This window comes from Danio rerio, chromosome 6 (assembly GCF_049306965.1).
Source record: "Danio rerio strain Tuebingen ecotype United States chromosome 6, GRCz12tu, whole genome shotgun sequence".
Taxonomy (NCBI): Eukaryota; Metazoa; Chordata; class Actinopteri; order Cypriniformes; family Danionidae; genus Danio; species Danio rerio.
In genome coordinates, this window is record NC_133181.1 from 17589028 (window position 1) to 17602683 (window position 13656).

The 13656-nt window shown below is 35.5% G+C and overlaps 1 protein-coding gene across 25 annotated transcripts in view; it reads right to left on the reverse strand.

Moving 5' to 3' along the window:
- Nucleotides 1–13656, reverse strand: part of unc80 (unc-80 homolog (C. elegans)) — a 162836-nt gene that overhangs the window by 62077 nt on the left and 87103 nt on the right. For 15 of the 25 annotated variants that reach the window (XM_073953836.1, XM_068221936.2, XM_073953829.1 and 12 more), the window contains 9 exons: nt 13270–13442; nt 10262–10474; nt 10014–10149; nt 9797–9930; nt 7422–7602; nt 4484–4696; nt 3831–3863; nt 3567–3667; nt 998–1198 (listed from right to left, as the gene is read on the reverse strand). In XM_073953836.1, the coding sequence (XP_073809937.1) occupies nt 998–1198; nt 3567–3667; nt 3831–3863; nt 4484–4696; nt 7422–7602; nt 9797–9930; nt 10014–10149; nt 10262–10474; nt 13270–13442 (1385 nt within the window). The remainder of the gene's footprint in view (nt 1–997; nt 1199–3566; nt 3668–3830; nt 3864–4483; nt 4697–7421; nt 7603–9796; nt 9931–10013; nt 10150–10261; nt 10475–13269; nt 13443–13656) is intronic. The other 10 variants (XM_073953838.1, XM_073953837.1, XM_073953834.1 and 7 more) reach the window with 1 other exon arrangement.

The window sequence follows — 13656 nt, forward strand, 5'->3', positions numbered from 1 at the left end:
ACATTATTTACTGTAAGATGGACAGTTTGTAAATTGGGATCACACTGCAGCAAATGGAGTTAAACATTTTAATGAGCCACTGAATCAGTTCAATTTGTTCAAACAGACTGATATATTCAAGAAAACAAGTGAATAATTAATTGAATCACACATTCAAGTGATTTGTTCAAAAGCCAGATTCATTCACTGTACTGTTTGGAGATATGGCTCATATTGTGGCTTTTAATCATGAAGCAGATCAAATCTCAAACTTTTGTCACGTTATGTAACTATGTATGTACATTATATAAATATAACATTTGCAATCATGCTAATATTCAGAAAAAAACTCTCTTGCTTGTGTAATACTGCTAAACTACACAATGTGTCGGATATCTTTTTAACACATATCTTTATGAATATAAAGGAAAAATACACTTTTTTTTGAAAATAGGCTTGTTTTAAAAGTACTATAGGAGATAAACGGATGAGTTTTAAATTTTTTGAATTCATTTAGCTGATTTCTGGGTCTGGTGGGAGCAATTATAGCGTAGCTTAGCATAAATCATTGACTCAGATTAGACCATTAGCAATAGTCTTAAAACAAGATGTAACTACAGAATAATCAAGCTTTAAGTAGTAACATTATCTGAACTCGTTTTCAACATTTTTGAGTGAGATTCTACTGGTTTAATTCGATTCAATGATTCATACTAAACTATACTAAGCTAAAAGACCCAGACATCAGTAAAAGTCAAAAAAACTCTTTAACTCCAGGGGACTTGTAAAATAAGCCTATTTCAACATAAATGTAATATGCAAGAGGCAGTATTATCTTTAAGAGGCAGTCTAATTACATTTTTTGTCTCAAATGCCCATTAATTTGAGAAGAAAATGGTAATCAAATGTCACTTAGATGCTCTCAACAAAATCCATCAGAAAACAGAATTGTGGTGCAGTTGTGCATGTTTTGAGCTTTGCTAATGGGAGCTCTGGGAAATTAATGTTATGTAATCACCTCTTTGCTTTTCTTGGGACGGCCACTGATATTTCCAGTGGCGCTGTTCTCTTTCATGCTGTCCACCGTCTCTCCATATAAAAGTTTGACGGCACGGACGAGCCGGGCGCAGGAACGGCTGTGGCGCTGATAGCAGCGAGGGTGACAGTAATCCACATGAGTGCAGATGAAACTCTGCTGGTTGCACAGCAGAATCATGATCTGGAAGTTGAGAAAGAGGGGCATGTGAAAATAATATCACAGACATTTATCTTATAGGAACACTCCACTTATTCCACATTCAGCTAATCTCTCGGTCTAATAGGAAAACTTTTAGCTTAGCTTAGCATAAATTGTTGAATCTGAATATTAGCGACTCAAATTAAAAAGATATATTATTTAAAGCTTGAATACTCTTTAGTTTAAGTGTGTACTAAGACCAACTAAAATTTTAAAAGTTTAAAATTTTAAAAGGTATACTTTCATTCCGACATAATAATCAATAAATTCATTTCATGGCTGCAGCAAACACAAAGATATAACTGAAAATCCCAAACTCTTTTTAGATTTTTTTTTTTTTTTTTTGAGTGAAATGCTAATGGTCTAATCTGATTCAATGATCTATGCTAAGCTAAGCTAAAAGAGCTAAGCTAAAAGTTGGACATTAATTGGGTGTGTGAACTTTGTATACAGATATTTTCTTTGTGAACTTTGGGGATATTTTCGCTTGACTAAGTCTGCATTTTAAACATTAAAATAGCGCCACATGGGAAAACCATTTATGTCCACTTGGAAAAATAGATACCTCTTGCTGTCATGTCTACTTGATGACATTAAAAAGCAAATTCTCGACAAAAAAAGGACAGCCAACATGAACAAATGGAAAGACAGAGTAAGAAAGTCTTTGGGGGATGCCAGGAAACCATATTCGAATCGAAAAAGAGAACAAAAACCAGGGAACAATCCACCGAAAGGGGTGAGTGGAAGAACCATATATGTAATGTGATCGCTTTCTCTCTCTCTGAATGTGCTGAGGAGCGCTAAACAGCACAAAAACAGTTAACTTATCAAAATAAACTATATACCATATATAATTAATCTGTATCAATGGATATATCCCGTCAGTCCTGTGTAAACTATGGCAAGTAGGGTTTATTTTTTGTCTATATATTTATTTATATTGTGAGATGGCGGAGCATGAGAACAGTTTAAAGTAGCATGTACAAAGCTGTGCTGCGCCATATTTTTTATTGTTAATAATTGATTGTTACTGCCTCTACTGTAAGAGGGTCAATGTATTGTACATAGTACACACTGTATTTTCTGTTTTTAAATACTAATAATAATAAACTTGAAATTGATGCTAAATATTAACCTGAATTTTCTGTTACTGTATTAAAACTAAGATAAAGGAATCTAATTTTAGTGGTTTAAAGGCATATGAAGAATTGGAGTCATACTGTTTTTCCACACTAACTGGACATATATCATTCTTCCACATTTGAGAAATATAAATCCCAATAAGTTTAGATTTTTGATACTGACACTGAAAAATGTTATCTCCTTAGAACTGAGAAGCTTCTGTTGTCTTTTTGCAAGTAAAATAAAAATATAGAATATAATGTTCCGGGCTTCACGGTGGCGCAGTGGGTAGCACGATCGTCTCACAGCAAGAAGGTCGCTGGTTCGAGCCTCGGCTTGGTCAGTTGATATTTCTTTTTTTTATTTTTAAAATTGTATTTTATTGAATTTTTCAAGAACAACCACAAAGACACACATACATATATACACACATACACAAACACACACAACACTAGGCACTGTTTGGACAAATCCCATACAATGAGTCAATGAACTAATAACAATTACATCACAGTTTAGCAAGTGACAACAGAAAATAGAATAAAGAAGTAAAATTAAATAATTAAATATGTAAAATAAGTAAATTAAGTCTCTGAAGTATCCTCAGAGGTTGAGTGGCTGGTTTGCTCATCTAGATGGTTTAGAAATAAACCCCAAACACTGAAAATTTTTTTCAATAGAATGAGTCCTCAAAAATCTCAGTCTTTCAATCTGTATCACCGAAGTCATGTCTGCAATCCACATTTGAAATGTAGGAGGTGAAGATGACTTCCAATGTCGAAGCAAAAGCTTTTTGGCCACAATCATACCTAAAGACAAAAAATGCTGGAGGCCATGTGGGAGATGAGAAATGTGTTGTGAATATCCAAAAATAGCAAGTTCTGCATCAGGTGGTAAAGATTTGACATAAGCTTTAGAGTACCAATCGAATATGTTTGACCAAAATGTATATAACAAAGGGTAGGACCAGAAGGCATGGGAAGTTGTGTCTTCTGTCACTTTGTACCTGTCACATAATGGTGATAGGGAGGGAAAAATCTTATGCAACTTTGCTTTAGTATAATGTAACCGATGGATAACCTTAAATTGAATCAATTGAAGTCTACTGTTCACCAAATAATGAATGAATGTTTCTACGTCTCAAGGCCTCCTTTGTTTAACACGAGGGGACTTGTAGAATGAGAGTATTTCCTTTAAACAGAAAAAAAATCTGAGTATTAATACGTACGTGCAGCCATGACATGTTGCGATGGTAGTTATCCTCAACACCCCCTGTGCTGCCTTGTCCCTCTGGTTCAATGCTAGGCTCACTAGCACTCCACGGGCTCCCTAAGGCAATAACAAAGGCACACATTTTACTCCTGAAAATAAGGTACTTTTCTGTGCTGTCAAGTTTTTGTTCACTGCATAACTACTTTAGGCATGCAGCAAGTCCAATATCTGCACAAGCATATTGGTGTAGCATATGTATCTGTGGCGATGACAAAATTACCGGTATTTGTTTCTGTTTTGGATGTGGGCAGAGCTTAAACAAAAAAACAAAAACAAAACAAACAACACACACAAACAAAAAAAAATATTTAAGATGTATCTCTTCTCTACAGAGCAAATATGACTTAATTACTCATACCATCATTTACTGTAATGCAAATCGAACTAAAAAGGCTCAAAGAAAGGTAATTAAAAGGGTTAGATTGAAAGGAAAACACAACAACAGTCTGACATAGGCATTAATACTTGGTACAACAGATTTTCTTCATTTAAAAAATAATAATTCACCACCTCTTACCTAAATCACTACATAGAGAAACATAATACATACAGTATATATTACCCCAAAGCTGTTAAACAATGGCATATTAATATCACTGAACAAATATAACATTTTATACAATTTTTATTTTAAAAGATTGTATCTGTTCGATCAGCAAAACTATTTTTAATTTACATTAAATTTATAAAAAAATAAATATAATATTTTATTTTACAAAAAAAAAAATTATTCACAAATTCCAAGTAAGTTATTGTGCTTTGCATTGGGCTATCACCCTAATAATTACATCAACAAATGAAACCCTAAATTCTTCGGACACATAAGGTCAAGATGAACTATATTCATGCAGTGATAAAGAAGGACTGTCTGACCTATATCAGTGACAGTGTCTCTACTCTGGGAGAGCAGCCGTTCAGACTCCACGTCGTTCTCAGACTCGGAGTCCTGTCTGGACATCTTAGTGCTTTTCAGACTCCCTGCTCGGCGGATGGAAGACAAAGAGCCTCCTTTCTTGATCCGGAAACTCCTCGCTCCTTTAATCTGTAACAAACGAGAGCCACCGATACGGATCTTCCTAATCGGAGCTGGAGAGAGGAAGGAACAAGACCAATCAGATTAATCATTCATAATCAAATGTACATGTACATCCCCAGCACAGCCAGAAAACAGGCTATGGGGTTGTGCATCAGAAAAAATATGGGTCCAACATTTATTGCTAAATTATTGTGTAAAAAACTGTTGTGCAACTGTCTATTCTAATATTACAAAATGGATTAGGCTCACTGTTAGAGGATTTAATCCTTTGTGAGTACTTGTTCATGTACAAAGAAACAAATTGCAAACAAATAAAGAAAGAACAAACAAGAAGATATTCCCTATTGTTCCACATTTCTGATCAAGCTTCCCCTCCCCTTTCAAAAACACACATTTGGATTTTAATGCTTTATGGGGACTTCCCATTGAGGTAAGGACTTTTATACTACAGACCAATCCGATGTGGGGATGTCATTGGCCCATGAACATGTCGTGCTTGTTATCAAACTATTTCTGTATAACTGTAACAAGAGGCAATTCAATCATAACTTAATGTTAAAACAGCTATCATAACATTATTTATCAATATGTGGCTCTTTTTGGATTCTCGGAAGCTATAGGAATTAAACATGTAAAACAAGAAATGCGTTGGGACCATTGTTTTTTTCTTTTACATCCCTCAAAATGGTCTATACAGACTGTGGGTGTTATTATGCATTCTTCAGCGGTCTTGCGTCCTTGTGTTCTCGTGTAACAGCTGCCAAAGTTCAGTTCCAATACTCAAGACCGCAAGAACGGAGGACACGTAAAACTTCCCAGATGGATTCTTGGTATCGAGGACGCACCGATGCAGACTTGAGCACCGATCTCGCTCTAGAAGTCCCAGACGTCATTGCGACTGGTGGGAAGGTGGGAAGCGCAGCATTTTGTTTAGATTTATTATTAAAGTTCAGAGATTGCACTTATTTACCTCAGGAGTTTCCCTAAATGAAACGCTGAATATAATGGACATCTTAATAAAGGAATAAACACATTAAGAGTGTTTGTTTGCAGAAATTTGTATTAAAATCAGTTTTATTTATATTGTTTAACAATATAAATATTGTTATATTGTTATTACGTATATTTATAATGTTTTTATGCATAGTATATATTTTGAAAAGGGGAAAAACAATAAATCGTTTTATGAAGGCTGTAATGTTTAAATAATTTTCCATTTAAAATGTGTGAAGGTCATGTGACCATCAGGAAGAACGCAGCATCTCATTTCTCACAGGACACATTCTCTGTTCTTGTGGTCTCCCGAGTTCATTCTTCCGAGGACACAAGGCCGTTCCCTGCGTTCTTGGAATTGAGAAACCTTCCTGCAGATTTCAACTGCAACCCATAACAAACACACCTGCCTGTAATTATCAAGTGCTGTTCAAGTCCTAATTAATTAGTTCAGGTGTGTTTGATCAGGGTTGGAGATGAGCTCTGCAGGAAGGTAGATCTCCAGGAACAGGGTTGAGCACCCCTGGTGTATATTGTCCTCTTTCCCAACCATACCCCTAAACCTAATCCTAACAGAAAACATTTAGCAGTTTTAAACTTTTAAAATACTTCATTTTGTAACATTTATGATCAAAAATGTCTCTGGTATTGCTATATTTGTGGGGGCATTAGATGAATACTAGGACCACACACACACACACACACACGTTGGTATTGGTGGTTTACAGGGAATCGCTATAGGCATACTGTACTTTATAGCATAAAAATATGCTTATTATATGGCCTTACCTCACTGCTACTTCCTAAACCCCATCCTATCATGAAACCTTTAGCAAAATTTCAATGTCTCCCATTAGGTATGATATTGAAGCATTTTTACTTACTAGGACATCTGGCGTTTCCTCGTAAACCACCAAAACAGAGTACAATTATTACTTTATATTTAAAGGGAATATAATGATTGACAGGGTGTCACGGTGGCGCAGTGGGTAGCACGATCACCTCACAGCAAGAAAGTTGCTGGTTTTGGCATTTCTGTGTGGAGTTTGCATGTTCTCCCCGTGTTCACGTGGGTTTCTTCCGGGTGCTCCGGTTTCCCCTACAGTCCAAAGACATGCGGTATAGGTGAATTGAGTAAGCTAAATTGGTAGTAGTGCATGAGTGTGAATGCAACAGTGTATAAGTGTTTCCCAGTGTTGGGTTGCGGCTGAAAGGGCATCTGCTGCTTAAAACATATGCTGGATAAGTTGGCTGTTCATTCTTCTGTGGCAACCCCTGATGAATAAAGGGATTTAGCTGGAAAAAAATGAACAAATGAATTCAACACGATTGACATTCTCATTATTATCATTATCATTATTATACCTGATTTTTGTGTGTGTGAAAAATCCACCAAATGAGTTGCCAGGTACAAATCATTTGTGCAATCTCATTTGTTCCGGTACAAATTAAAATTTGATTGTAGCAACTGTAACGGAGGCCAGTTAGAAGGTGCTGTGCAGGTAAACCTCACTCCTCTGACCTTTAGGGTGCTCTAACGACGAACGCTAGAGTTCATGGTCTTTAGCCTACTTGTTAGAGCAACAGACTCCCATGTGGAAAGTCGCCTGTTCGATCCCGGGTTGGGTGGTGAAGGACCGGCAGAGTTACACAACAATAGTAAAACCAATGGCCCAAATTTAGAATAACAATTTATGTTATGAAAACAATAGTTCAGCATTAATTTTAGGCACCTGCTCACACTTCAGCTTATGCACTGATCTAGTTATTCCTTATAGTTACCCAGTGGCTCTTGAGATGATTTCTTCTCCTCACAGCCGGTGTCTGACTTGAGAGTGTGGCTGCTGCTGTTCAGAGAATCGTGTCCATCCTCATCATCCAGAATTCCTGCGAAACTAATCTTCCTTTCGTAGCGATGACGCCCAAGTTCAGGGTCCAGACGCAAACGACAGCTCTCTAAATCCTGAAAGAGCCAGAAGAAAAGCCTGGTACGCACAGTGTTGACCACAACACATCAGTTTGGGAGCAGCATCAGCTATTGTCTAAATCTAATATAGTTCAACTAAATTATGCTATTAATTATATTATTAAATACTCACCCTCATGTCGTTTCAATCCCTTAAGTCCTTTGGTTATCTTCAAAAAATAAATTATGATATTTTGGATGAAAACCTGAGAGCTCTATATGTCTATTCTTCATAGACGGCAACAGTCATAAGATGTGCAAAGACCAGAAAAGAAACCAAAAACATTGTCAAAACATGTCAGTTAGTCGTTCAATAGACCCGGTCACATTTCCAGGTTTCTCAGTAGTGGAAGTCATCATAGTTGGCTAAACTTGCGCAGTGAATAAAAGAGTACAACAAATATTTTTTCAATCCTATTTGATGAAATAATAAAAGAAAAACTCCACAATGGTGTTATTATGACTTTCAGAAAAAGGGAAAAAAAATTGTGTGAGACTGATAACGGCAGTTAGAAGAGATATTCGCCAAATTTACCTAGAAACACCTTGCACAAGCGGTAATTCATTTTTGTAATTTGATGCAAAGATTTGTTTTAAAAATGAAAATATTAAAAACTTTCAAGGATTTAAGATGTTAATGACCATTAAACATGTCATATCGGTGAGAAAAGGGTCCACTGTAGTCATATGAAGCTCCAAGAACACTTTTGTGTGTCAAAAAAAGGAAAAAGTCAAGCTGTAAACATGATTAATGTCTTCCGCATTTGATTAGGGTGCTCATGTACTACAGGCAATAACATGCCTGTATGTTGCACTACTGACTCTTATGACAAAATGTCAGATTACTCATAGTAAACGCGCATCCTGACGACCTGACGTGGAAGAGATAACAAAGGTGAACAAAGTCACTTATTATAGTGTTTTGGTGCACAACAGTGTTCTTCGTATGATACCACTGAGGCCTGTTTCGACTGAAGCATGTTTCGACAAAATTTTTGGTTCTTTTTCTGTTGTGAAGGATGAAAAAACTCTGATTTAATCTAAATATATATATTTTTTGTTCTGTTTCTTTAGTCTGTTTTGTTTTTGAAAATGAACAAAAATCTCAAGGGATTGGAACAGCATGAGGGTGAATAGTTCATAAAAATAGTTCAAAAATCATTTAGGGGTGAGCTTTAAAGGTCCTATGAAATTAAAATAAAGTTTTTAGATGTTAGTGTCAATATTATTAGTTTTAGAATATCTATAAGCTAGTGTGCTCCAAAACAGTGTCAAAATTCGCATTAAATACATAACACTGATATAAACATGTAAAGCTTGTAGTTTGTCACTTCCGCTCAAATAGAGCAAAGGTTTTATTTATGTCCACTTCTCATCACATCAAAACCAATCAAATGCTGTCTAGTATGTGACATGCCACATCCCCTTCAAGACTCTTCTTATTTGTTTTTCATTTGATGTACTTCAGCTAAACCACTCTCATGGGCAGAGCTTTGAAAAAATAAAACACTATTGGCTGTTTTTAAAAAGGTCAGGAACTACTTTATGTCGCACCCTCTCTTTGTGTTTCGATTACATAAAACATAAAAAAAAAAACATGCATATTTAAAAGCACTTCACATGACCTTTAATACTATATATTGTATGTATAGTTTTACAACCATGTTGCTAAAATTTTTCAACAAATATCCTTAATGGCCATACTTTAAATATCTAGTGAAGCACTCTACAGTTTGTTTTCTCAGCAGTTTGAATTAAATTTAAATATTATTTACATGCCTCATGTAATCCTAACAGAATATAACGAGACAAGATATGATTTGCTTCATAAATGGCCATAAAAAATAAGAGTGAATATTTAAACCTTATTTTCAAATAATTCTTTTAAAATGACTATTTCCGAATTAAAATGAGAACTAGAACTTCCCGGGCAATTATTCTTATACTTAAAAAAAACTAGAACAATTAGTCCCCCCAATGTTCAATGTTATGTCTTTGATGGATATTATTTACTATTTAATTTATTACAGCCAAGACAACATTTATCCTTTTTGTTTCGATTATTTGCTTGAATCATCAAATGTTTATATTGTATTTTGTTTCAACCTAAAATTGAGAATAAGCTAGTTTAGTTATTTAATAATATCTCTAATAATTAATTTGATCAAAGGAAGAAAATAACAAAACTGACCACAAGGGGCTCTGTTCTGGGTCTGGGGAGGCAGGGAAAGGTCTCTCTCAGAAAAGTGGTGATCTCCAAAAGCAGCTGACAAGCAGCCATTTTTAGAGCAAAAGGACAGCCACACTTTGTCGGGTTGACTGTATCTGTTGAACAAATCAGTATTATGTTGTAAATGTTTATCGTCTGTTTGTTTCATGTGAACTGAGCATGTCATTTCCACTCTTACTGTCATCCAGATAATCTTCATCCTCATCCTCCTTTTTTGCTCGTCTCTTGCTCTCTTCATCATAGATAAAACCCAAGATGTTGGCTGGACTCTCACTGTCTGAATGGCAAATTTCACTCAGCCGAGTGCCTATGGCCTTTTTGAGCACACATATATTAGATGCAGACAAAATACCACAGATGCAATTCTGCAAAAGCATGTAAGATTTGTTTTCTGCAGAAAAGACAACATTTGCATATCTGACTCACGTCTCCCCACTGGTAAAAGTGCTTGGCAGCATTCCACTGCAGCTTTGTGTTCCTTTTGTTTCCTGCTACAGGCGACCGTCCTCTGGACAAACCTCTCTTAGTGATGTTCACATGGTGACCTTTCATCCACTCTGGCCAGTTCCCTCGATTACAGCGATGCACAAAACGAGCACACTCCACAAAGAGTGAGGCTCTCGCCACCACTGGAGCTTCCTGGGGAAGACATTTATAAACATTATCAAGACATTTTTTAGCTCATCTAAAAATAATTTTTAATTTTGACAGAGCATTTATAGAATGTTACACACAAAGAACATTTTTTTTAGAATACTAATAATAATAATTATCATTGTAATTCATCCATTCATTCATTCATTTTCTTTTTGGCTTAGTCCCTTTACTAATCTGGGGTTGCCACAGCGGAATTAACCACCAATTTATCCAGCACATGTTTTACGCAGCGGATGCCCTTCCAGCTGCAACCCATCTCTGGGAAATCATCATCATCATCATTATTATTATTATTATTATCATTATTATTATTATTAGAATTAGAATTATTACCCAGGGATTTTATTTTATTCTTTTGGTGTTAAGCTGGGGAAAAGCATTTAAAAAAAAGCCTTTGCTAATTATTAGTTTAAAAGAGAATGTTAAATAAAAACCTTAATGGATTTTTGTCAAACAAAAGCTTAGAATCTTTAATCTCCATTTTTTATGGTTCTATGACAGCCACTATTGAATAGATAATGTAATATAGAAACATAACTATCATTATAAATATTTTATTTTTATCTTTCATCATTAGAAAGCTTACAGTTTCCATTTTTTTGGGGTCCTAAGGCTTAAATTAGACCAAACTGTTGGCACAGAATCATAAATAACAATGTTTTTTTTTTTCTCATAGAGGTGCTCAGAGGTGGCACAAATGTATTTAATACAAGAGGGCTGAATTGGGTCAGAGAGGAATTTATTCCAGTATGTGGCTTTGTGTTTACACTGATTTTTGTGCAGACAAAGAGCAGCCTTAACTCAAAGTAGTATAATAAGAGCAACTTAAAATTTGTAATTCCAACCATAAGCAAACAAAGTTCGGATACAAGATTAAAAGATGAATTTTGAAGCTTCTGCTTGGATCTACATTGGAATTCAGGAAAGCTCATTTTATCAGTTCAGAATTAATACTTAAAAAAATACAATTTTGCTGTTAAGGTTGATTTACAAAATTTTGCACAAACAGCTACATACAGCTTGATAATAAATTTGCTTTGTGACAAATGTAATACAGTTGATGCTAATATGTCATAGGTTTTTTTTCTGTTTTAAGATACAGAGCTATTGGAATGGAATTTTTAAGAACTTTCTGAGATTTTTAGGGTGTAATTACTGCCTGATCTGATATTTTTAATTCTGGGACAAATGTATTTGTTATCAAGTACACAACACAAACTACAATTAAGAATTCTCAGAATTGTTTTAGAAGAAACAGAGGCTCCAACATGTAAACTATGGGTTGTAGAAATAATTTCTACTTTACATTTGGAGCAAATTAGGTACTTTTTAAAGTAAAAACTTGAGCAATTTGACCAAATCTGGCAACCTTTTATCTGTTTATCTTGATAAGAACTATATGGACTAATGCATCACATAATATTTAAAAAAAATACAATACAGCCTCAACAGATATTCTTAAAAAGGTCTCGTAAGGAATGGTTTGTGATGTGAGTGTTTTTCTTTTTTTTCTTTCTTTATTTGTGATTTTATTGCATTGTATGTATGTAATATTGGGACAAAATATGTAAAATTGTGAATCCTTTTTTAAAACTTTGTCTTCAATAAAAGAAAAAACTCTTGGCTTGTTCCAAAACAGTTTTTTTTTTCTGTTGAACCCAAGGAAAGATATATTGAAGAAAATGTTGGAAATCAGCAACCATTGACCTTAATAGTAGCAATAGCAAATACACCACCTGACAAAAGTCTTGTTGCCTATACAAGTTTTAGGAGCAACACAAAATAACTTGACTTCTAGTTGATCATTTGGTATCAGAAGTGCCTTACATGAAAGGCAAAGGCCTCTAGATTAAACTTAGTTAACCAAAAAAATATGATCATGCCTTGATTTTTAATGATTTAATAAGGACAGTAAGGTCTGACTTTGCTTAGACCTTGGTCATATTGTGTTTGACTCCCATGAGCTTGAAGGACTGCATTTACACATCTCTGCAATAACTCAAATAACTTATTAATAAAGTCATCTGGATGGCAAAGAAAGTGTTCTTGCAGGACTCCCAAAGTTCATCAAGATTCTTTGGATTCATCTTAATACCTCCTGCTTCATCTTACCCCCGACATGCTCAATAATGTTCATGTCTGGTCACCGGACTGGCCAATCCTGAAGCACCTTGACCTTCTTTGCTTTCAGGAAATTTGATGTGGAGGCTGAAGTATGAGAAGGAGCTATATCCTGAGAAATTTGCCCTCTCCTGTGGTTTGTAATGTAATGGGCAGCAATGTTGTTATCCACTCTGCAGATCTCTCTCAGCACTCCCCCATACTGAAAGTAACCCAACCTTGACTGATTTCTGTGAGAACCTTGGGTCTATGCAGGTTCCAATAGGTCTTCTGCTGTATTTGTGATGATTAAGATGTAGTTCAACAGATGATACATCAGAAAAATCTACATTCTGCCGCTTTTCAAAATGATCAACTAGGAGTTATTATGTGTTGCTCTTACAACTGGGATCGACGACAAGACTTTTGTCAGGTAGTGTACAATGGAGGTCAATGGTTACTGGTTTCCAACATTCTCCAACAAATGTTCCTTTGTGTTCAATAGAACATACAAAAACTCTAACTGGTTTGGAACAAGTCAAGACAAGAGTGAGTAAATGATGACCGAATTTGGGTGAACTAGACCTTTAATGGCTTTCAAGTCTATCCCCTTATAAATATGCTTTAAATGTAATTCTACAGCTATCTGTACACAAAACCGAAGAAACAGAACTGACCAGGTCTAGTGCTGCAGCCAAAATAGAAGCATCTGGAATGGTTCCCGGCTCACAGCAGTTCAACAGGAACTGAAACCTCTTCATGCCTTGTCTGATCGCACCCAGATTCACAATGTTCTTATTCTTCATGGCCTCCTGACTGGCAGCCAAGCGCTCCTGGAATCCATGGCAACCTTGTTGGGGTACAGAATGGCATCATTGAAATGAATGTAGCGACTTTCAGCATGAACATCTGAAAAAGCCGGTGAAATATGCATCCGGTGATATCGAATGAGCATGCAAGTGTTTAAATTTGTTTGTGTCACTACTCTGAAATCACAACAACACTACAAGATCTACAAATTATGACTTGCAAAATTTCCTCAAGTAACTATTAACTTGGAGAGC